Source organism: Bufo gargarizans, chromosome 1 (genome assembly GCF_014858855.1).
Source record: "Bufo gargarizans isolate SCDJY-AF-19 chromosome 1, ASM1485885v1, whole genome shotgun sequence".
In the NCBI taxonomy this organism is placed as follows: Eukaryota; Metazoa; Chordata; class Amphibia; order Anura; family Bufonidae; genus Bufo; species Bufo gargarizans.
In genome coordinates, this window is record NC_058080.1 from 506,349,590 (window position 1) to 506,372,755 (window position 23,166).

At 46.4% G+C, this 23,166-nt stretch overlaps 1 protein-coding gene across 3 annotated transcripts in view; it reads right to left on the reverse strand.

The window, feature by feature from the left end:
* Positions 1 to 262: 262 nt before the first annotated feature.
* Positions 263 to 23,166, reverse strand: part of MORC2 (MORC family CW-type zinc finger 2) — a 107,737-nt gene continuing 84,833 nt past the window's right edge. For all 3 annotated transcript variants that reach the window (XM_044275231.1, XM_044275239.1, XM_044275247.1), the window contains exons 22-27: positions 15,075 to 15,186; positions 12,168 to 12,309; positions 11,609 to 11,782; positions 10,433 to 10,526; positions 2,861 to 3,049; positions 263 to 576 (exon numbers count right to left, since the gene is read on the reverse strand). In XM_044275231.1, the coding sequence (XP_044131166.1) occupies positions 508 to 576; positions 2,861 to 3,049; positions 10,433 to 10,526; positions 11,609 to 11,782; positions 12,168 to 12,309; positions 15,075 to 15,186 (780 nt within the window). In that variant the 3' untranslated portion in view covers positions 263 to 507. The remainder of the gene's footprint in view (positions 577 to 2,860; positions 3,050 to 10,432; positions 10,527 to 11,608; positions 11,783 to 12,167; positions 12,310 to 15,074; positions 15,187 to 23,166) is intronic.

Sequence of the window (23,166 nt, forward strand, 5' to 3'; positions counted from 1 at the left end):
CTCACAACCTAGAAACGATTGACTACACTATTTAATACACTCGCTCTCTATTCTACAAACTGCAATATTAGGTCACTTACCCTCTCATGTAAGCGTTAATTACACAACGATTAAATACATAGCACATAGTGGTAATGTAAAACTTTACTCTGTCTCAGTTCAATCTATACATTTTAGCATTTAACTTTTTTATAGAAGTTTGTAAATGTGTCAGATTATGTGCCAAGTCATACTGTACATTATAAAAGAGACAAACGACAAGTCGGATGGACCTTTTTTAATAAATCACCCAGGCTCGGGTGTTTCGGTTTCCAATAAAAAATAAATATTTATAAACAAGGGTTCAAGAACTACAATTTTTAAAACTTTCAGAAAAGCACATGCCTGTTAAGTAAAAACGATGGAAACATTTTACAAGAAAACATTGACTTGAGACGTATACTGGCTTCCCCCCTTGGTGAATCAACTTCTATCCATCAGAAAGTAGAGCAAGTTGTGTAGAATAATTCAGTCTCCTCTTGCAATAAGATCCTCAATATAAGCGTCCAACTCATCATCCGTATTTATATCAATATCCTAGAAAGAAATCAAGAATTTTGCAAACTGACATTTGTAATGAGACAATTCATTTTCTACATTGCTCTCTGAAGCTGGAAAACCAAATGCTCTGTTTCTACGAGTTGGGACCGATCATAAACATATTCTAGCAACATCTATTTTCAACCCCAAGAAAGGAATCCTAGGGATATCCAATTATGATATACACAGTGATCAGTTTGATCACAAAATATCCCACTGGGGATCCTCTCAAATATAAGTTAAAACTTAACCTTTATTTCCAAAAAATTATAAAATAAATAAATGCCCAAAAATAACAACCAATATAGGGGAAGGGGGAGTTAAAACTATCAGCTGAGTAAGACTACTTTCACACTTGCGCTTTCCCTTTCTGCTATTGAGATCAGTCATAGGATCTCAATAGCGGGGGAAAACGCTTCTCTTTTGTCCCCATTTATTGTCAATGGGGACAAAACTGAAGTGAACGAAACGGAGCCCCCATCATGCACAGAATAACGCTGCAAGTAGCGTTTTTCTGTCCGCAATGTGGTGTGGAGCAAGTCGGATCCGTCATTACTCACAATGTCAGTCAATGGGGACAGATACGTTTTCTGACACAACAGTCTTGGCTAAAGACAATACAACCGGATCCATTCATAACGGTTGTTTTATTATGACGGACAGTTTTATGAGGCTGTTTAGTATACAAGCACAATCTGTCAATATTAGTCAGCGGTCAGCTTTCCCCTATATTGGTTGTTATTTTTGGGCATTTATTTATTTTAACATTTTTTTTAAATAAAGGTTAAGTTTTAACTTATATTTGAGAGACTCCCCAGTGGGATATTTTGTGATCAAATTGATCACTGTGTATATCAAATATATTCTAGGCGAGGGTTATTCTTTTCATATAACTTACATTGTGATCTTCCTGAATTTCATCTATGTATCTTAATTAAAATGGCTGCTCATAAATATTCATTAGGGTCCAGCCCTCTTAGAATACATAATTAAGCAGCTAGCTTCCTCTACATGCAGTTTGCCTTGTCATGTGGCCTCACGTACACACTGCTGCTACTTAAAAAGGGTTGTCCGGTGAGCTAAAAAGAAATAGAAATATTTGTATTGACATCAGTGAAGCAACTTACCCACACGACTGTCATTTCAGTTTCTCCCCCACAGCTTACCACTACCCACAAGACGGAACATCTTTACCATGAATGCTAGATACATTGCCTGCCAGTTTCATCAGGGCAGTCTCTAAGGACATATTTATAGTGGCACTGGTGGTTATTGTACATGGGGAAAGGGGCTAATGCAGTCAGCAGACGTCTGACAATGCACTTCACCAGGTATGACTGAAGGACCTGTAAGCAGTTACGTGGTAGCAGGAGGTCACCCTGGCCTTCTTTGATCAGGAAGTGCTGGACAGTTCCTCGGCAATATTTAATTTTAAAAAAGTTACATAGTACAACACAGGAAATCTCCGTACACTGGATAGGGTAAAGTAAGAGCTGAGAACTCAGCAGAACTGAGCCCCATTGCACCAGGTCAGAAAAGGAGAGTTGGTCACACGTGTGCAGTTCTTTCCATTCACTTCAATAGCTCTTCCGAAAATAGCTGAGCCCTGTGACTCAGAGCACTCAACTATTTTCAGAACTACTACTGAAGTCAATGGAGCGCTATGAAGTGACCATCATGTTCATAATATACGTACATTTTGTATCTGCCAATTGTATGGCAATTTTGTTATTCCTGTACAACCCTGCTATTGTCTCAATGCAAACATGTTAAAAAAAATAAAATTAAAAACATCATTTTTGGGTGGGTCATCTCTCAATTTATTAATAATTTAAAAATAAATATGAGTGTCGAGATAACCCCATTAAGGTAGTTGTGCATAATTAACAATCCTTATTGTAAGCAAGGTCTACCCCACCATGAGACAAAATGTAGGGAGAGAAACCCAACAATCGGTTGAAATCTGGGGGAATGTGTCAGCAAATGTTTAATATCCCTGTAGTACCACTGCAGGAAAAATAAAGCATTATACAGCTCTCATCATAATCAGTCCATGTACAGACATGCTGGGCCTTCCAGACTGAGGATCAGACTCTGATCAACTAGTAGATGAAGGTCTTAAATCAGAGAAACTCCTCAATTGACCCAGAATTCCCTGAGTATCTGAATATGGCCTTTACCAACCAGAAAATCTCTTGATGCTGAAAGACCATTTTCAAAGAAAATAAAGCTCTCAAAATCCACAAAAGAAAACAATTCCTTACAAAACACCAGACCTCACCTCTTGTACTTTCTGTAACAGCGACACAATGTTGGTCCTTAATTTCTGCAGCTTTTCTTCACTTTCTTTGCATTTCTTTTCTGCAGTGCGCTGCATCTCTTCACAGGTTTTCGCACGAAGGTCAGCACGGCTCTGGTATGAGTTGCACAAGTTCTGCAGACCCACTTCATACTGCTTAAAGTAATCTTTCTAAAAGAGAAGAGCGGACAACTTAAGGAATCAGATACAGGATAGAAGCGGTCTGGTTCTTATGGATGCAGGATTGTTTTATTCTTCCTAGTGAGGCCCCATTCACATGTCAGTGTTCAGCATCATTGATTTTTATCTAGACATAGAATGTGTCGGCAGATAAGAACCATTTGGCCCATCTAGTCTGCCCAATATACTGAATACTATGAATAGTCCCTGGCCCTATCTTATATGAAGGATAGCCTTATGCCTATCCCATGCATGCTTAAACGCCTCCACTGTATTTGCAGCTACCACTTCTGCAGGAAGGCTATTCCATGCATCCACTACTCTCTCAAAAAGTTAATACTTCCTGATATTACTTTTAAACCTTTGCCCCTCTAATTTAAAACTATGTCCTCTTGTAGCAGTTTTTCTTCTTTTGAATATTGTCTCCTGTTTTACCTTGTTGATTCCCTTTATGTATTTAAAAGTTTCTATCATATCCCCTCTGCCTCGTCTTTCTTCCAAGCTATACATGTTAAGGTCCTTTAATCTTTCCTGGTAAGTTTTATCCTGCAATCCATGTACCAGTTTAGTAGCTCTTCTCTGAACTCTCTCCAAAGTATCAATATCCTTCTGGAGATATGGTCTCCAGTACTGAGCACAATACTCCAAATGAGGTCTCACTAGTGCTCTGTAGAGCGGCATGAGCACCTCCCTCTTTCTACTGGTAATGCCTCTCCCTATACACCCAAGCATTCTGCTAGCATTTCCTGCTGCTCTATGACATTGTCTGCCTACCTTTAAGTCTTCTGAAATAATGACCCCTAAATCCCTTTCCTCAGATACTGAGGTTAGGACTGTATCACTGATTTTATATTCTGCTCTTGGGTTTTTACACTCCAGGTGCATTATCTTGCACTTATCAACATTAAATTTTAGTTGCCAGATTTTTGACCATTCCTCTAGTTTTCCTAAGTCCTTTTCCATTTGGTGTATCTCTCTAGGAACATCAACCCTGTTACAAATCTTTGTGTCAACAGCAAAAAGACACACCTTACCATCGAGGCCTTCTGCAATTTCGCTGATAAAGATATTAAACAATATGGGTCCCAGAACAGATCCCTGAGGTACCCCACTGGTAACAAGACCATGGTATGGTTTCCTTTAATTTCCCCACTATTGATGTCAGGCTTACTAGCCTATAGTTGCACTTGTTGTGCAGATTTTAGGAACCTTAGCATGTCAATTGCGATTCAGCATTTTCAGGTGGTTTTCCCCATAAACTTCAATGGGTTGTTTACATAAACATAAAATCCGAATGATAATCCGCAACAAAAAAATGCAAAAAAATGCACAGAAAGACACACCAAAACCGTGATAAATAGTGCGGATCAGAAAGCCTACATAACACAAATGCTGTTTAGTAGCATTGAAAAAACCACCATCATTGTACATTTCGATAAAGTAGCCAAATGAGGCAGAATTAAAGGGGTTCTGCACTTTGTTTAAACTGATGATCTATCCTCTGGATAGATCATCCATAGATCATCAGCATCTGATTGGCGGGGGTCACACACCCGGGACCCCCGCTGATCAGCTGTTTGAGAAGACAGCGGCGCTCCAGCAGAACTGCGGCCTTCTCACTGTTTACCGCAGGCCCAGTGACGTCACGACTAGTATCACTGGCCTGGGCACGACTAAGCTCCGTTCCCTTGAATGGAGCTTAGCCCCGCCCAGGTCAGTTGATACAAGTTGTGACGTCACTCGGCCAGTGGTAGGAGCCATAAAAGAGGACGTTGGGAGCGGTAGAAGATATTTTACCCCCCCTGAGAAGAGATATGAGAGAGTACGCCAGGAGTGTGGATGTAATTGCTGCCAAACAGGATGACCTGGAAAACCGGGCCCGCCGGAACAATATTAGAATAGTTGGCATACCTGAGAGAGCTGAGGGGAACCAGAGTTTTTTTAAACCTGGCTCAAGAATCAGTTTGGAGCGGAGGTGCTGACGCAGTTTTTTGCTATAGAGAGAGCTCATAGAGTTCCCACCAGACCGTTACCGCCGGGGGCGCCTCCGAGACCCATGCTGGTAAAATTGCTGCATTACAGAGATCGGGACATTATTCTGAGGAAGGCCAGGGAGCTGGAGGATCTTACGATCGATGGAAATAAGGTGTCCCTGTATCCTGACTTCTCCCAAGAAGTACAAAGACGGAGAGCAAAATTCCTAGACATAAAGAAACGACTGCGATCCCTGAAGGTTGCGTACTCCATGATGTATCCTGCCAAATTGCGGATAGTAGCCCTGGGGACTACAACTTTCCATGACAATCCGGAAGAAGCGAGGAAATGGCTGGACCGGAAACTGATGGCCAAAAGAGGCGGTGATAATCGGCACAGTCATTAATGAGGATGTGTGGTGTGTTAGATGGTATGGGTGGCAGTATGACTGGCAAGACTGTTATTATTAATAGGGGTTCAAATGTATAGAATGTAATAGCTCCTGTTTAAAATGCTGGTTGATAATGGGGGAGACATCCTGTATTGGGTTCAATACCTCCTGGTGCAGGTGTATGTCGTATATTTGCTAAGTATAACGTGAATTGTTTTTTTTTTTTTGGGGCTGTTATTTCCTATAGATATAGGTGTTGCAGATACCGCCCTACATCTGGGGTAAATAGGCTTACTATTGGTGCTTAGCCTCGGAGGCGGGTGCCAATTGTATCCCACGGGCCTGATAATTCGGGTGTCTTTAGTGGGGCCCTGTTGTGGTGGCTAAAGTGCCCCTTTCTGTTGTTTTTTTTTTGGGGGGGGGGGGGGGGGGGGGGGTTAGTTGTCTGTTCAGTCTATAGAGAGGGGAAAGGAAGGGGGGGGGGGGGGGGGGCTCCTGTATCTGATAGTTAGAGTCTGTGAGGTGTGACCATGATTTCTCAAAGTTCTACAGTTAGAGTCCTAAAGCGTGAAAAGCGGAATATGTTATGCCCTTTAATAATAGAATCCCGAGGCTACATCCGATTTACTGACCTGATGACTAAACTATTATTATGGTAGGGATAGTCCACTTCCTTAGCTGGAATACCAGAGGGGTGAAGGAGTGTAATAAACGGAGGGCTATTCTAGATAGTGTCAAACAGCACTGCCCTGTGATATGCTGCATCCAGGAAACGCATTTACTGGAGGACCAAACAAAACTGCTCAGTCCGCATTGGGCTGGACATTGCTATCATGCTACATACTCTACATATGCGAGGGGAGTGAGTATTTTAGTACACAAATCCATAGCATTTACATGCATCTCGCATAGGATAGACAAGGAAGGTAGATATATATGCCTACATTGCACGCTGTATAATGTCTCATGTGTAATAATAGGGGTTTACATCCCTCCGCCTTACTCTCCGCAAGTGCTTAAGGCTATTCTAAGCTACTTGACGGAAGTACCGGACGTCCCGGTCATAGTTATGGGAGACTTTAATAATATTGTTAACCCTGCACTAGATAAGATGGGAGGGGGATCACAATCTCCTGGGTGTGGCCTCTCGCCATTTGGAAAGCTTCTGCAGGAGTCCCTCTTGTTGGATTTCTGGCGATTGAAAAATCCATTGTTGAAACAGTATTCATGTGTCTCCTCTACCTATGATTCTTTATCAAGGATTGACCTCATATTGGGGAATGCTAGTATGGGGCACTTTATCAGGGATATCAAATACCTACCTCGTAAACTATCGGACCACTCTCCAGTTCTGGCGGTTGCTGATTTTCAGCCCAGCAGGATAAGGAGAAACATGGTTTGGAAGTTTAACCCGCACTGGCTGTATGTGTTAACAGATCTGGGAGGAATAGGGGATAAACTTAAGGAATATTTTGACATTAATCTCCAATCGGCATCTAAACTAGTGGTATGGGACGCCATGAAGGCATATCTAAGGGGGCTACTAATAGTGGATATCAATGCTAAGAAGACCGTAACTAAACTGACAGTACAAAGACTGACTACCGCGGTGGAGCTCTTGGAGGCAGCGCATGTCGCTGCTCCAACAGTGGACACTGAGACGCAGTGGAAAGAGGCGCAGGAAAAGTTGAATGAAAAATTGCTGCAGAACGCAAAGAATAGGAGATTCTTTCAAAAGCAGTCCTATTATGAAGAGGGCGAAAAGGTGGGGAGAATGCTGGCCTTAATCTCCAAAGCCCAACAGCAGACATCATATATAGCGGCGCTTAGAGATTCCGAGGGTGTGCAAAGGGATGACCCCGACAAGATAGTTCATATTATGCAGTCCTTCTATTCCTCATTGTATAAATCTAAGATAACAGCCTCAGATGAGGAAATTCGAGAATTTTTACTGCAGTTGCCGCTGCGTACCCTGTCGGGAGAACACAGCTCCAAAGCCCTGGAGGAGGCCTTAGGATCCATGTCTAATAATAAGGCACCAGGGAGGGATGGGCTACCACCTGAACTGTATAAAAGGTTTTCGGCCATTCTCTTGACGCAGTTGCTGGAGGTTTGCAAGGAGGCGAAGGAAGCGGGACGCCTACCTGCCTCGATGAATTAGGCTGTCATTGTGCTTATCCCGAAACCCGGTAAAGATGACAAAGAAGCTGATTCCTACAGACCTATCTCGCTCCTGCAGACTGACGTGAAACTGCTGGCGAAAGTGATGGGTAACAGGTTATATCAGGTTATTACGATGCTTATTCACACAGACCAGGCGGGCTTTATGCCAAATGCCTCCACTCCTGTCAATGTCAGAAGACTTTTTATGAATATTCAGGCGAGCCAGGTCCACACCTCGTGTGCGGCGGTCGCATCTCTTGATGCGGCCAAGGCATTCGACAGTGTGGAATGGCGATATTTATGGCTAGTACTGGAGAGGATGGGCTTTGGACGCCAATACATTGAATGGATACAACTCTTATATGCATCCCCGAAGGCTGTGTTGTGAATTAGCGGGGCTTTGTCGGATCCCTTTGAGTTGCATAGGGGGACGAGACAAGGGTGTCCCCTGTCCCCGCTTTTGTTTGCGGTGGCAGTGGAGCTCTTGGCGGAGGCTTTGAGACAGGCGATCTCGGTGAGGGGTTTTCAGTATGGGGAGCTGATTGAAAAAGTCGCTCTTTATGCTGATGATCTACTGCTGTTCATGGAGGATTAGAGAAATTCCCTTAAAGGAGCCATGCAAGTTATTAATGACTATGGTGCAATGTCTGGTCTCCATATTAACTGGACGAAGTCTGTAATAATGCCATTAACTAACGGAGATGTCCCGATCCCGGAGGACGCCATGGGCCTGACGATAGTTTCATCCTTTAAGTATTTAGGTGTCCAAATAACCCCTGATACTAGGGATTACGAAAACCTGAACCTAACGCCTTTACTAAATAGATTCAAAGATAAGGTGAATACGTGGATCAAGCTGCCGCTTTCCATGGTAGGAAGGACCAACCTTATAAAAATGATTTTGATGCCCCAGTTACTGTATCTTCTCCATAATGCACCTTGCTGGATCCCGATCCGTTTTTTCGATAAAGTGAATGGCCTGTTTAGGGATTTAATTTGGAAGAAGGGGGTCCCTCGAATTAAACTTAGTACCCTAAGACGACCTAAAACAAATGGAGGTCTGGCTCTACCGGACCCGTGGTTATATTATTTGTCGAGTCAGTTACAGCATATTAGATAGAGGATGGGGAGATATAGAGAAGGTGAAAATAGTGAGATTTCTTGTAGGACGGACATGTTTGATGTCTGCATTGGAAGATGGCACCTTCCATACTAAAGGGGGTCAGTATGGTGTACTAAGCACCATCCACAAGGTGTGGTGGAAGGCCAGAGATATAACAAAAGTCTCTGGATATACGGCGTATACCCCAATTTGGCCTAATTCTATGTACAAGGAGTTGGACAAACTTACGGAATTACGGGTGTGGAATTCATATAACCTTAATAGAATGACTCAGCTGTACTCGGAGGGTATATTGAAAGAATTCGCACAGCTACAACGGGAATTTAATATCCCAAAGAAATTCTTATATTTGTACTTGCAGCTCCGACACGCCATAAAGACGCAAGACAAGTCTGAAAAGGTTGCCCCCGCACCAAAGCATAGTATTATAGATCTCACAGCGACAAGTGGTACTACTAATGGAGTTATTTCACTTCACTACAGTGTATTTATTGATATTCAAGTTAAAAGCGCACCTTTACAATAGTATGCCAAGTGGAAATCCAACATATCAGACCTCACTGAGGAACAGTGGGAAAAGGTGTTAGAATATTGCCCGTTGTTAGCTGTCAGTGAAGCACAGAGAGTCTCCCAATTGTACTTATTGCATAGGGTCTACAGAACACCAGTGGTCTTGAAAAAAATGGGATATAGGGACAATGACCTCTGCCCAAGGTGTGACATGTCCAGTGCAGACTTAATTCATCTCATGTGGAATTGTCCAAGACTAAGGCGGTATTAGACAGAGGTCATAGAACTAATAAACACTGTTTTTGAGGTAAGCCTTGCCGTTGCACCCTTAACATGTATATTAGGGTATTTTGAGATATTGCCGGGCATGGCAAAAAAGAAGTTGGCTATTGGGCGGGTGTTATATCAAGCTAGGAAAAGTATTGCATTCCACTGGATAGATATATTGCCGCCGACGGTATGGGAGCTGGAGGCTAGGGTACACAATCTGGTTAAAATGGAGAAATACGTCTATCAGAAGAGAGGGTCCATAAAAAAATTTGAGACGGTGTGCTTTTCCTGGATGCAGCATTACAGTGGTATATTTAGCCCATAGGCCAGTTATACTATAATGTGTTGTTCTGATATTTCTAGATATTGAAAGCAGGGAGGATATGAGTGTGGAGTGATCGGATGATAAATGCTGTTGGGATGAATGTGATTATGAGATAGGCATGTGATATATGACTTGGGATATAGAGCACGATGTATGCATGGTGAGTGTATGGTGATTTACTGCCGGACTCACTACCAGATCGGTGGACTCTGGACTCGATTGGTCACAAGACTCTGGGAATGGGAGGATGGGAGGGGGAAGGTAGGGTTACCTTTGTTCTTAATATGCTTGTGAAAATCAAATAAAAATATCTGATTAAAAAAATATATATATATATATATATATATATATATATATATATATATATATATATATAATAAATCAAAATGGGCTCCCCATTTTGTATCGGTCATTTAGATATATATGCATAGTTTTCCGTAATGAATATGGTGATGGTTTTGGTTGGTTTCGGCACAGCCCCTGCTGCACCCCATCTGGTGTACTTAGCATAAAAAAGTTTTAAGGAGACAGTTATAGGCAGTAAAAAGCCTAATATGTCCAACACTGTCCTATGTAAGAATGGATAAAAACTTGGGTGAATTTATTTTCATCACTTACCAGTGGGAAAGCTATAAGATCCTCAGCACTCATTGTACTCAGTTCACTCTTGGTTATAGGAAAATTGGGTGGTAAAAAATATCGTAAGCAGTTCCTGAAATAGAGAGAAATGACATTACATCACACTGCATTTAGATGAATTCCTTCACACACCTCTATTATAGATTTTATAAAATCCTAGCACTAAACACATTGGAGAGATTTATAAAAACTGGTGCAAAGGAAAACTGGCTTAGTTCACTATAACAACTAAATTTATTATTTTATTTTTTCAAAGGAGATCTGAAAAATGAAAGGATGAATCTGATTGGTTACTATCGGCAACTAAGGCTACTTTCACACCTGTGTTCGGTGCGGATCTGTCTTGTATCTGCACAGAAGGATCCACACCGATAATGCAAACGCTTGTATCCGTTCAGAACGGATCCGTTTGCATTATTCTTTTTAAAAAAAGTTTAAGTCACAACGGATCCGTCCTAACTTATATTGGAGGTCAATGGAGGACAGATCAGTTTTCAATTGCACCATATTGTGTCAGTGAAAATGGATCCATCCCCATTGACTTACATTGTAAGTCAGGACGGATCAGTTTGGCTCCGCATCGTCAGGCAGACACCAAAACGCTGCAAGCAGCGTTTTAGTGTCCGCCTCCAGAGCGGAATGGAGGCGCAACGGAGCCAAACTGATGCATTCTGAACGGATACTTATCCATTCAGAATGCATTGGGGCTGAACTGATATGTTTTGGGCCGCTTGTGAGAGCCCTGAAACGGATCTCACAAGCGGACCCAGAAACGCCAGTGTGAAAGCCTAAGCCAGTTTTCCTTTTCACTAGTTTTGATTTAAAATAAAATATCCCCAAGTACTTTTTCTACTTACCTCCACTTCATCCCTTCATACAATTATGTGTCCTCCTAGCTCAGGACTATATGTCATATTCCATAACTCCTTGCCCTATTCTCTCCCAGTAACCCATGTGAATTACGGTCTGTGAGACTATACTCTGCAGTCACAGAGACAGGAAGTGACGCTATATGATAGACAATTGTCAATCATTTTGAGTAGCACACAGGACTGCAATCAAGTTATAGGGAAGACTGTTTTTGTTTAATTAACCTAAAATTAAGCTTCAAATTAACGATGCAAATTTTAAAATGCAAAAAGGCTGTCGGCTCACCGGAGGACTTGTGTAAGTTGTTCCACAGGAGCAAGGCAGGCGCTGGGCTCTGTTGTGTCAGGCTCTATTCGGGAGTTCTCAGAGGTAGAAGGCTCTGCCTGTTGTGTATCAGGCATCTGATGTTCTGGTGATGGTGGCCTCATGAGTCTCACATCATCACTGTCTTTCTCCACCCTGAAATCACATACTATAATGTCAAGTGTCTACCAGTGTACCATATACCTTCACCTTAAGGGGGTTGTCTGAGATTTTAATATTGAAGACCTATCGTCAGGATAGGTCATCAATATCAGTTCTGAGAAGATCTGAAGAGAAGGCTGCCTTCTCTTTAACCAACTGATCTAGAGGGGGTGCTGGGTGTCAGACCCCGTCCGATCTGATATTGATAACCTATCCTGAGGATAGATCAATATTAAAATGTAAAATAGTGTGTATGTAAAATAGATATATACATCTTACTGCCTTTAAGTAACTGTGCATCAAAAGCACACATTGCCATGCTCAATCTTCTTAATACTTTAAAAGTCCATAAACTGAAAGTTTTTATAGGGTACAGTACCATCGATCACGTGGCGTTGTATCTGTAGGAACATAATCAAACTTCACTTTCCAGCGAACAGCATTTTTTCCAGTCTCTACAGTAGTGACACGTCCTGTGAACCACTCCTTGTTTACGCGCACTTCTACATGTAAGCCTTTATCTGCAGAAAAAAAAATAGGCTTATACATAAAGGGGTATCCCTGAAAAAGCAATGATCACCTCTCCAATGCCGAAACCCCTACCAATGACTAGAACAGGGGTCCTGTTCGCAAGGCATCTGAATGGAGTGGCGTTCACCCATTCATGCACATGCTCCATTTAAAGTTCATGGGACTGATGGAGACACAGTACAGCAATAGGCTATGTCATCAGTTTCACAGACTTTGAATGGATCAGCAGGGCACATGCATCACCACCATTATTTCAAATATAAAAGTAATGGGGGCTAGGGAATTACATTCTAATGACCTGTGAACTGTGTCCCAGTGCTGGAGCCCCCAGCGATCATATATTTAGAACCTATCCACAGGGTAGGTGATATCTGTGGTATATCGTCTAAGGGCCCTTTACACGGGCCGAGAATCTCATAGATCATGGCTAATGAGCATTCATAGCAACGCTTGTTTGCGATGATCTGCCATTGTAAATGTACTGCCAATTACCTGAAGAACGAGCGAAACACTCGTTCGGGTAATTGGATCATTGGTGTGAACACAAAAATCCTAATTTCACAACTGTAGATCCTGCTGTGAAAACATGATCCGCTGCTGGGAAACAATAATAGCTCCTCCCCATCTCTGGAAGAGATCTCCTCCTCTAGCGAGCAACAGATTGTCAGGAAGGAACGCTTCTCTCCCGACAATCTGCTGGTACATCATCCTGTGTAAAGGGACCTTAAATCTTTATAGATTACAAATAGGGATGAGTGAATCGACTTCGGATGAAACATCCAAAGTCTATTCACATAAAACTTTGTTTCAATACTGTACGGTGTGAGCGCTCGGTACTGAAACCAAGTTTAGAAAATGTTTTTTTACAGTAGAAATAAATTTATGAAGTTATTACGCGAAGTCTCGCGAGACTTCGCGAAGTAATAGCTTTGGCTCATTGGAACCAATACATTCTAATACTGTACGGAGCGCTCGCTCAGTACAGTATTGAAACTAAGTTACAAACTTACAAGGATTACTCAGGGGTGTGGAAGTCGTATCGGCTGATGCCCGGGACATGCAGTTCCAGGCGCCGGGCAGGTAGTTTGTTTAGTAGCTTAGCCCTGCTGTGGGCAAGTAGCAGGGCTGAGATGGCTTTGTTTACAGGAGCAGTGGACGCAGTGGATCGGCGACGAGCTGGGCGTGGAGAGGCATTCCCATGATGATAGGGACGCTTTAAGTTAAAATATACCATCGGATTGGAGAAAACTCAGATCCGATGGTATATTTTAACTTCAAGTGTCCCCATCACCATGGGAATGCCTCTGTGTTAGAATATACCATCGTATCTGAGTTTTCACGATAATTTTCCGTTATAACCATGTTATAATGGAAAATAATAAAGTGAAGTTCGGGTCCCCATTGACTTTAATGGGGTCCGGGTTCGGGGTCAAGTTCGGTCCCGAACTTTGACCTGAAGTTCGGCCGAACTTCACCGGGTTCGCTCAACACTAGCGGTGACCGAGCAGTAGGCGTAGAGCAGTGACGCAGCCCCGGAGACAGAGCGGGAGGGGGTGTTGTGTAGCGACAGCGTGAGGAAGAAGAAATTACAGAGCTGGAGGGGTGGAGCAATGAAAGGTCCTGTCACGTCTCCGGCTCAGGGGAAGGAGCAGTAACAGAGCCAGGGGCATTGATAGAACTCTCAACTCTGCCAGCATCCCTCAGAGGACCCCCTTTCTGCAGGTGTTGTCAAACTGGGAGGTGAGGGGGTTCCTTTCCATGCCACATCAGCAGCTAATTTGCCTGAATCACCTAGAGGTACAGGTAGTAATGTGCTAAGAGCAAGAGTGTGCACTAAACCAATTGCTGTGATCACATTAAGGCCTCGTTCACACCAGGCAGTGCGTTCCGGCCTGATTATGTCCAGAATGCACTGCACCGCATTGCGGCTGGCTAACTATATTGTGGGGCAGGAGGGGGCGTAGTGGTCTGTTAAAGTGACTGGCACCATAACCATGCCCAACCGCTGCAATGCGATCGGCTGCTAAGGATCGCAAGGCACATTATGCCTGCGGTCCAGTCCAAACAGACCAGATCGGACCTCAGGCATTATTGTGCCTTGCGATCCCGTGCATCCGATCGCCTGCGGCTACAGTGCCATTCACTTCAATGGATCGTCACGCCCCCTCCTGCCCTACAACATAGTCAACGGGCCGCGATGTAGTGCATTCTGGACAGAATCATCTGGTGTGAACAAGGACTAAACTTAAGAGTCATTTCACACCACAAAGACTGGAACGCAAGCCAGCCACCTCCCTACATAAGGAAGCGTGGAGGTGCATTTAAATATGGTTTTGGTTTAAAATAATTATTTCTATCAGGACAAGTAGATTGTCATGAGGGACAAGTAGATCGAGCCCCCGCTTTAGTCCTTCGACAAGTAGTTTTTTTTAAAATTTATTTCCACACCCCTGTTACTATATAGGTTCAGTCTGATCTTGAGTAGAACCTGTCACCACAAAATGCAGCGCTAACAATACTACTTGACCATGTGCAGATCTGACATCCTCTACCCAAACAGATTTTTTTCCTGGACTATGTTTTGATACCACCTTCAGCTGAATAGGTAGTCCAAGGATTGTCAAGTAAAGAAATGTTCCCAAGCATCAGAATTTTCCTAAATATTGCTGTCCACTTACATATTTTTACTAGACAAATGGGGGGGGGGGGGGGGGGGGGGGGGCACATAGCATATATGTAAGGTCTCATTAGTTACCTTTCTGAGCTGCTTTACTGGATACAACATCATCCACCTCTGGGCTGTCCAACTGCAATGATTTCAATGACACATTTGAGTCACGGGGAGTGTCAGAATGTGTGGGTAGATTCTGCTCCAAAAAATGGAAAAAATGATATGCGGATCAGCATTTATAAATATCACACATCCTCCGTAGTTTCATTACAATGCAAATAATTGTGAAATGCTTTAAATCACAATTCAGCGTATTGGTTAATAGACAGTACATTTTGGATCGTAGCGTTATTTGGCAATTATTCATGTTTTTCAACACATCAGGACACCCCCTCTTCCCTCCATTCAGAGAAAACAGTTAGGGTTATATAATAAGGGACTTATAACAATTTTAGTCGAAAAATAGTTGCAAGTACCTTTTGTAACCGGCCACAAAGCTGGTTTTACACAGTGTTCAGCAGTTGGGTGGGATGGGGGCCATGCTGGCACTCAGAAAACTTATGCCTGGAAACAGGTGTAAATGTCAGCAAAAAAAATTGTTTCTTCGACAGTTAAAAGGACTGCCACAGATGCACTTAATTTATGATGAGGATAAGGGCTATGCACAAGGCCGTATTTTCGGTGAGCATCAGATCCACGTTTTTAGAAGATTGGATGCAGACCCCAAAAATAGAACATATCCTGTTCTTGTCCGTTTAGCGGACAAGGATAGGACATTTCTAAAGGAGTAAAAAAAAATAAAAAATATTTATATTTATATATATATATATATATATATATATATATATATATATATATATATATATATATATATATATATATATATATAGGCAGACTCTTGGTGGGTATCAGTGTTTTGCAGCAGAAACAGATGGGGTCCTATGCAGGAGCCCTAAATTAGACGATTCTTGGAGGCAGCGCAATGGGAAAAATAAAAGTGGTGTAAAAATCATAAAAGCCATTAGAATTCCTTCACACAAATATGTTTTAGCTTTTAATTTTTACCACTAAAAAGTACAATAAAAACTGACTGCAGTTTTTTGGGCCTATTGTACTGGTCTTTTATTTCTAAGCAAATGTCCTATATTTTCAGACCTTTTTATCTATAGGGAAACAAATGGAAAAATAGCTGAAAAAAATTGCATTACTTCAGCAAGCTACATAATAAAAAAAAAAGCTAAAAAAAAAACAAAACACACCAAACACAAAAAAAACTAACAAATAAAAAAAAATTTAAAAAAAAGGAGCTAGCAACAAATAATAATAATAATTAAAAAAAAAATCTAGTATGTCTTGCATTTGATATTTCTCATATAGTATGTTCACATGGCGTACTTTTCTGCACAGAAAACCGCATGGCATCTGAGCTGAAACTGCCTCCAAAAGTATTCAATGGGAGTCCATGCCACCGTTCACATGTCCATTCTTGGCGCTTTTACCATAATGACACCACAGGAAACTGCAATTCAGTGGAGTTAAACCCGACAGCACAACACGGCAGAAATTGCCATTAAAAACCTGTGTGTGAATCCACCCTACTGAGAGTAAATGGATTACCGCCAATTGCTGGCATGCACCTCTACTTGCAACTTAAGCCTTCTTTCATACAAGTGTGTCCTGTGCGGAAATCACGCTCCCTGTGTGAGCGTTATTTCCTGTTATGGACACGGCTTGTTTCACGGGACCACAGGCATTCCAATGATTTATAATGCTGTGTGTCTCTGCATGACCTTACTACTACAGAATTTCTGCAACTGAAAATCTATTCCATGTCTCCGAATGGGGTTATTTCTGCAGCCTTCGAACAAACTCCAATGGCGAACTCTGCTATATGCAACTGCGTAGTAGACAGCCATCAATCAAAAAGGAGATTTTTGTATAACTTACCAGTTAAATCTCTTTCTCGCTCTTCCTTGGGGGATACAGACCTTGGGTATAGCTCAGCTCCCTAGGAGGCGTGACACTAAGTAAAACTGTTAAGCCCCTCCTCCATCAGCTATACCCTCAGCCTGGAGATAGAGGCTACCAGTTGCGTGTCCAAGTAGTGAAAGGATAACAACCAACAATGGAAACAACCAGCCAGCAACCCAACGGGGCGCCAGACCATAACCCCGTAACCAAACACAGAAGGGTGGGTGCTGTGTCCCCCAAGGAAGAGCGAGAAAGAGATTTAACTGGTAAGTTATACAAAAATCTCCTTTTCTCGCCCATTTTCCTTGGGGGACACAGACCTTGGGACGTTCAAGAGCAGTCCAAGAAGGGAGGGACCACAAACCCAAGGCGGACCACCACCGGAGCATCAGGAAACCGCTGCCTGCAAAACCAGGCGGCCCAAAGCAGCATCCGCTGATGCATGCGTATGCACTCTATAGAACCTTGTGAAAGTGTGCAGAGAGGACCAAGTGGCTGCTTTGCACAACTGTTCAGCCGAGGCCCGATGCCTCTGCGCCCAGGAAGCCCCGACTGCTCTGGTGGAATGAGCAGTGACGCTGAAAGGCGGAGCTCTACCCTTGGCTCGATAAGCCTCAGACACCGCCAGTTTAATGAAACGGGCAATAGCCACCTTGGAGACCGCCAAACCCTTGCGCGAACCCTCCGGAACCACAAACAGGGAGTCCGTGCGCCGAAAGGATCCGGTGACCTCCAGGTAAATCTTCAACGCCCTGACCACATCCAGACGGTGCAGTTCCCGTTCTCTGGGGTGGGAAGGAGAGGGACAGAGCGACGGAAGGACGATGTCCTCATTGATGTGAAAGGCGGAGACCACCTTTGGCAGGAAGGACGGGACAGGCCGAAGCACAACCTTATCCTGGTGGAAGATCAGGAAAGGTTCGGAGCAAGAAAGAGCCGCTAACTCCGACACCCGTCGGAGAGATGTGATGGCCACAAGAAAGATGACCTTGCAGGACAGAAGGCGAGGGGAGACCTCCCGTAAAGGCTCGAAGGGGGCTGATTGGAGCGCCGAGAGCACCACATTCAGGTCCCAGGATGGAACTGGAGGGCGGTACGGCGGTACAGAGTGAGCCACCCCTTGTAAGAAGGTCTTAATTGGCCCCAGAGGGGCCAGGGGACGCTGGAGAAGAATAGACAGCGCCGAAATCTGTCCCTTCAGAGAACTGAGGCTCAGCCCCAGGTCCAGACCCGACTGGAGGAAGGACAGGATCGTGGGAAGAGAAAACCGGAGAGGTGGGATGCTCCGGGACTCACAGAACCCCAGATAGGACCTCCAAACCCGATAGTAGATCCTAGAGGACACGGGCTTACGAGCACGGATCATGGTGCGGACTACGTCCGCGGAGAAACCCCGTCGCGTTAAGACGGCGGTCTCAATAGCCACGCCGTCAAACGTAGCGAGCCTAAATGCTCGTGGAAGATCGGTCCCTGAGAGAGAAGGTCTTCCCTGGAGGGCAGTGGCCACGGTGCGTCTGCCAACAGCAACATTAGGTCGGCGTACCAAGACCGGCGGGGCCAATCCGGGGCGATCAGAATCGCGGGAACGCCCTCTGCCGCGATCCTCCGAAGAACCCGTGGCAGGAGGGGGAAAGGAGGAAAGACGTACAGAAGGGAGAATTCGCGCCACGGAAGGACGAGCGCGTCGGCGCCGTACGCCTTCGGGTCCCGTGCCCTGGCCAGGTATCGGGGGACCTTGTGGTTGAATTTGGAAGCCATGAGGTCCACGTCGGGGCGACCCCAGCGAAGACAAAGGGCTTCGAACACCTCTGGGTGCAGGGACCATTCTCCCGGGTCGATGGTGGACCGGCTCAGGAAATCCGCCGCCCAGTTGTCCACCCCCGGGATGTAAATCGCGGATAAGGCCGGCACGTGCGCCTCCGCCCAGAGGAGAATGAGGGCCACCTCTTGCATCGCAGCAGCGCTGCGAGTGCCTCCCTGATGGTTTATGTATGCCACAGCCGTGGCATTGTCCGATTGGATCCGAACAGGGTGGCCCCTCAGTAGATGGGTCCAGTGTCTGAGGGACAGAAGAATCGCCCTCAGTTCCAGAATATTGATTGGAAGTCTGGACTCCGATAGAGACCAAACGCCCTGGACGGACCGGGGAGGGAAAACCCCCCCCCACCCCCGTAAGCTGGCATCGGTGGTAATCACCAGCCAGTTCAGTGGGAGGAAGGACCTCCCCCGTAGAGGGATATGCAACCACCAGCTGAGGGAAGCCCGAGCCAGGGGAGGCAGAAGAAAGGTCCTGTCCAGACTCCTCGGTGATTTGTCCCAGGCCGACAGAATTGCCCTCTGAAAGGTGCGGGATCGGAATTGTGCGAACGGCACCGCTTCGAAACAGGCAACCATCTTCCCCAACAACCGCATGCTGGATCTGAGGGAAGGGCGGTGATGACGGAGGAGACTGCGAACAGACCCGCAAAGGGCCAGACGCTTGTCCGACGGGAGGCGGACCTCCGCCAACTCCGTATCCAGGAGCATCCCCAGGAAGATCAGCCGTCTGGAGGGGGTAAGGGAAGACTTGGGGTGGTTGATGATCCAACCGAACCGCGTCAGGGTCTCCAGAGTGAGTCCCACACTGCCGGATGCCTGAGAGAAGGAGGGTGCCTTGACCAAGATGTCGTCCAAGTAAGGGAGAAGAAAAACACTTCTTGAACGCAGAAGGGCCAAGACAGGGGCCAGGACCTTGGTGAATACTCGAGGAGCCGTCGCCAGACCAAAGGGAAGGGCGACGAATTGGAAGTGATCGTCCCCCACTGCGAAGCGCAGGAAGCGGTGATGACATGGAGCAACCGGAACGTGGAGATATGCATCCTGAACGTCGATTGAGGCCATGAAATCCCCTCTTTCCAGGGAGGCCACCGCGGACCTGAGAGACTCCATCCGGAATCTCTGCAGTCGGAGAAAACGGTTCAGGCGCTTTAGGTCCAAGATCGGTCGCACTGAGCCTTCCTTCTTGGGAACCACAAAGAGGTTCGAGTAGAACCCCCTGAACCTTTCCGTCGGAGGCACGGGGGCGACGACACCCTTGTCCGTTAGAGAGCGAATGGCCGTGAAGAAGGCGGCCGCTCGTACAGGATCCCGCGGAGGACGGGACCGGAAGAAACGGTCTGGCGGAATGGACGCAAATTCGATCTTGTATCCGCAAGATACAACCTCGAGCGCCCATGCGTCTGAGATGTGGGCCCGCCATACGTTCCTGAACAGTAGAAGGCGGCCCCCCACCCGGGTGGGTGGGGGCGCACCTTCAGGCAGAGGGCTGCTGGCCTGTGGGAGCCCGTGTGGGCTGGGGCTTGCGCCAGGTAGATTGCGTCCGAAAAAACGGCTTCTTGCGTCTATCCTGGGCTGGGCCAGAGGAAGAAGAACCGGCCGCGGGTCTAGACCCGGTGGGCTTGCGAAAGGACCGAAAACGGGACGAACCAGCGCGACCACGGGGGGCGCCCCTCGGCCTGGACTGGGGGAGGTGAGTACTCTTCCCACCCGTGGCCTCAGATATAAGTTCGTCCAGACGGGTTCCGAACAAGCGGGAACCCGTGAATGGTAGGCCAGCCAAAGAGCGTTTGGAAGCGGCGTCCGCCGCCCAAACCTTCAGCCAGAGTTCCCTCCTGACAGAAACTGCCAGGGCAGAGGAACGGGCAATGAGGGCACCCGCATCAAGAGAGGCCTCACAGACAAATTTTCCGGCCTGGACAATTAGTTGGGCTAAGGAACGGAGGTCCTGTAGAGGGACGTCCGACCCTAACTCCCGTTCCAGTTGCAAACCCCATTCAGAGACCGCTTTACCAGCCCAGGCGGAGGCAAAGATCGGTCTAAGGGCCGAACCAGAGGCAGTAAATATGGCCTTGGAGAGGGATTCCGTACGACGGTCCTCAGCAGACTGGAGGGAAGATCCGTCTTGTACAGGAATAGTAGTGCTTTTGGACAGGCGAGCCACGGGAGGATCAACCTTAGGCGGGGACGTCCACGTGGTCACAGAATCCGCTGGAAAGGGATAACAAATGTCCAGCTTTTTGGGTGTAACAAAGCGGACGTTAGGCCGGGTCCAAGCCTTGGACACCACAGAAGAAAAATCAGCGTGGATGGGAAAGACCTTGGAGGCCTGTCTGGGGCGAAGAAAGGACACGCCGGCCTGTTCAGAGCTGGGGGGGTCATCGTGTATGTGAAAGGTATCACGGATGCTAGTGATAAGATGCCCCACCGCGGACGCCAATTTGGACGGAAGCTCTGAGTCCATGTCCACGTCCGAATCCGCCAGTTCTCCCTCAGAAGGCGTATCCCTTTGAGAGGATAGACTTGACTGAGCTCGCACGCATGGCGGAGAGAGCGAAGCATCTGGAGAAGATGTGCGCTCAACCCTTGAACGTTTCTGAATATGCCGGGCCCTGGAAGATTCGCTGGGAGGCAGGGAATCAGTGGGGGCGGCAGAAACGGTAGTCCCAGCGGGTGCGACAGGGATTGTGGCAGCCTGCGGGAGAGGCGGTCTATCCACGAGACGGCCCACTACGTGTGTAAGGCTTTCCACCGCCTGAGACAGAGACCTAGCCCAGTCAGGGGGTTCAGAGGCACCGGGGGGCGCAGCGGAAAGCGGGCCCTGCACCGGGGCCTGACATGCAAGGCAATGCGGCTCAGATTGCCCACGCGGAAAAAGTTCCTTGCAGGCGGTACAGGCATGGTACCAGGGTTTGGGGGCACCCGTGGGATCTGACATGTTGAAAAAGTGGTCGTACCCTGATACAGAGACCACAAGGGGTTGCAGCAGCTATGACCAGGAGGGTTAGGAGAGGGTTAACTGTCCTACCAGTGTCAGAAGAACGTCAGGAGTGAAGTCCAGATCAACAGCTGCAGAAAGGCAGCAACAGCAGAGAGCGTGCGTCCCAGAAACGCAATCTATGCACCAGGAGTCTCCCACGTGGCTCAGCTTCCAGAACGGAGTGAGGAAGCGCGGCAAAAAACCTCAGCAGAGGCGCGGGAAGAAGCTCCGCCCCCTACACGTTTGAATGTCTCCTGTGAAGGAGAACGTAACTCCGCCCCCAATGACGCGCGCGCGCGCGAAAAAGAGCACGCCCCCTGCTGCCGTGACTCTCAGGTTTATGCAGGAGCGTGAGAAACGAAAACCTTTGTCCGTAGAATAAGGCCCGCAGGCCCAAGTGCGCGGCGATATGCAGGTGGGTGACCTCACCGAGCCTCCTCTGTCACAATGTCCCCCGCCGAGCCCGAACCGCCGATGTCGGGCCTAAGCCCCGCCCCCCGATCACGCACGGAGCGGCGGCGGCGGGGAGGGAGAAGGATGTCAGGAGAGTAATCCGGGCCCTATAAACAGCGTGGGAATCAGCCATTGGGGAGCGGAAGCAGCCGCAGATGGGGAGATCTACAGAGCGCTCAAATGACGACCACGGGTGCCCCCCCAAACCCAGTGCAAATAGGGACAGGGTATGGGCTGGAAAAGCCATCTTACCTGTCTTCACCCTCAGTTCCTTCCAGCAGGGTCGCCCCTTCAGCTACTGGCACCGCAGTGGCAGGAAGCTGGGAGAGGGGCTTTGCGTGCGGGCGACCCCCTAGCTGGCGGGATGTAGGGGAGCCATTGCTGCCCAGATCCCCTATTGCTTCTGTGGGGGAGGCAGCAGTGCAGATAGTTGGCACTGGCGCAGCTCACCCCGGGAGAGCAGAGAGGCCCAATGCGTCTCTGGTATCCCTAGGAAAAAACAAAAATAAAATAACAAATTAGAGAAAAAATTACAACAAGGAGAAAACAGCCCTGCAGTAGCAGGGAGTGTCTTGCCTCCTTGGACACTAAGCTAAAACTGGTAGCCTCTATCTCCAGGCTGAGGGTATAGCTGATGGAGGAGGGGCTTAACAGTTTTACTTAGTGTCACGCCTCCTAGGGAGCTGAGCTATACCCAAGGTCTGTGTCCCCCAAGGAAAATGGGCGAGAAAGATGATTTTTGAAGAAGACATTGTTTTATATGGATTCTTAAAGACTTTTATATGGATGTTAGTGACAAACTGTTGAGGAAACTCCATTCACAAGCATTTAAAAAAAAATCTGCTGTGGAATCTAGGAATGCTGCAGATCAAATCCAAAGCATGCCCAATGGGTTACGTATTCTGGTCATGATTTTGCAATAGGTGAAATCCACAACCAAATCTGCAGTGAACACAT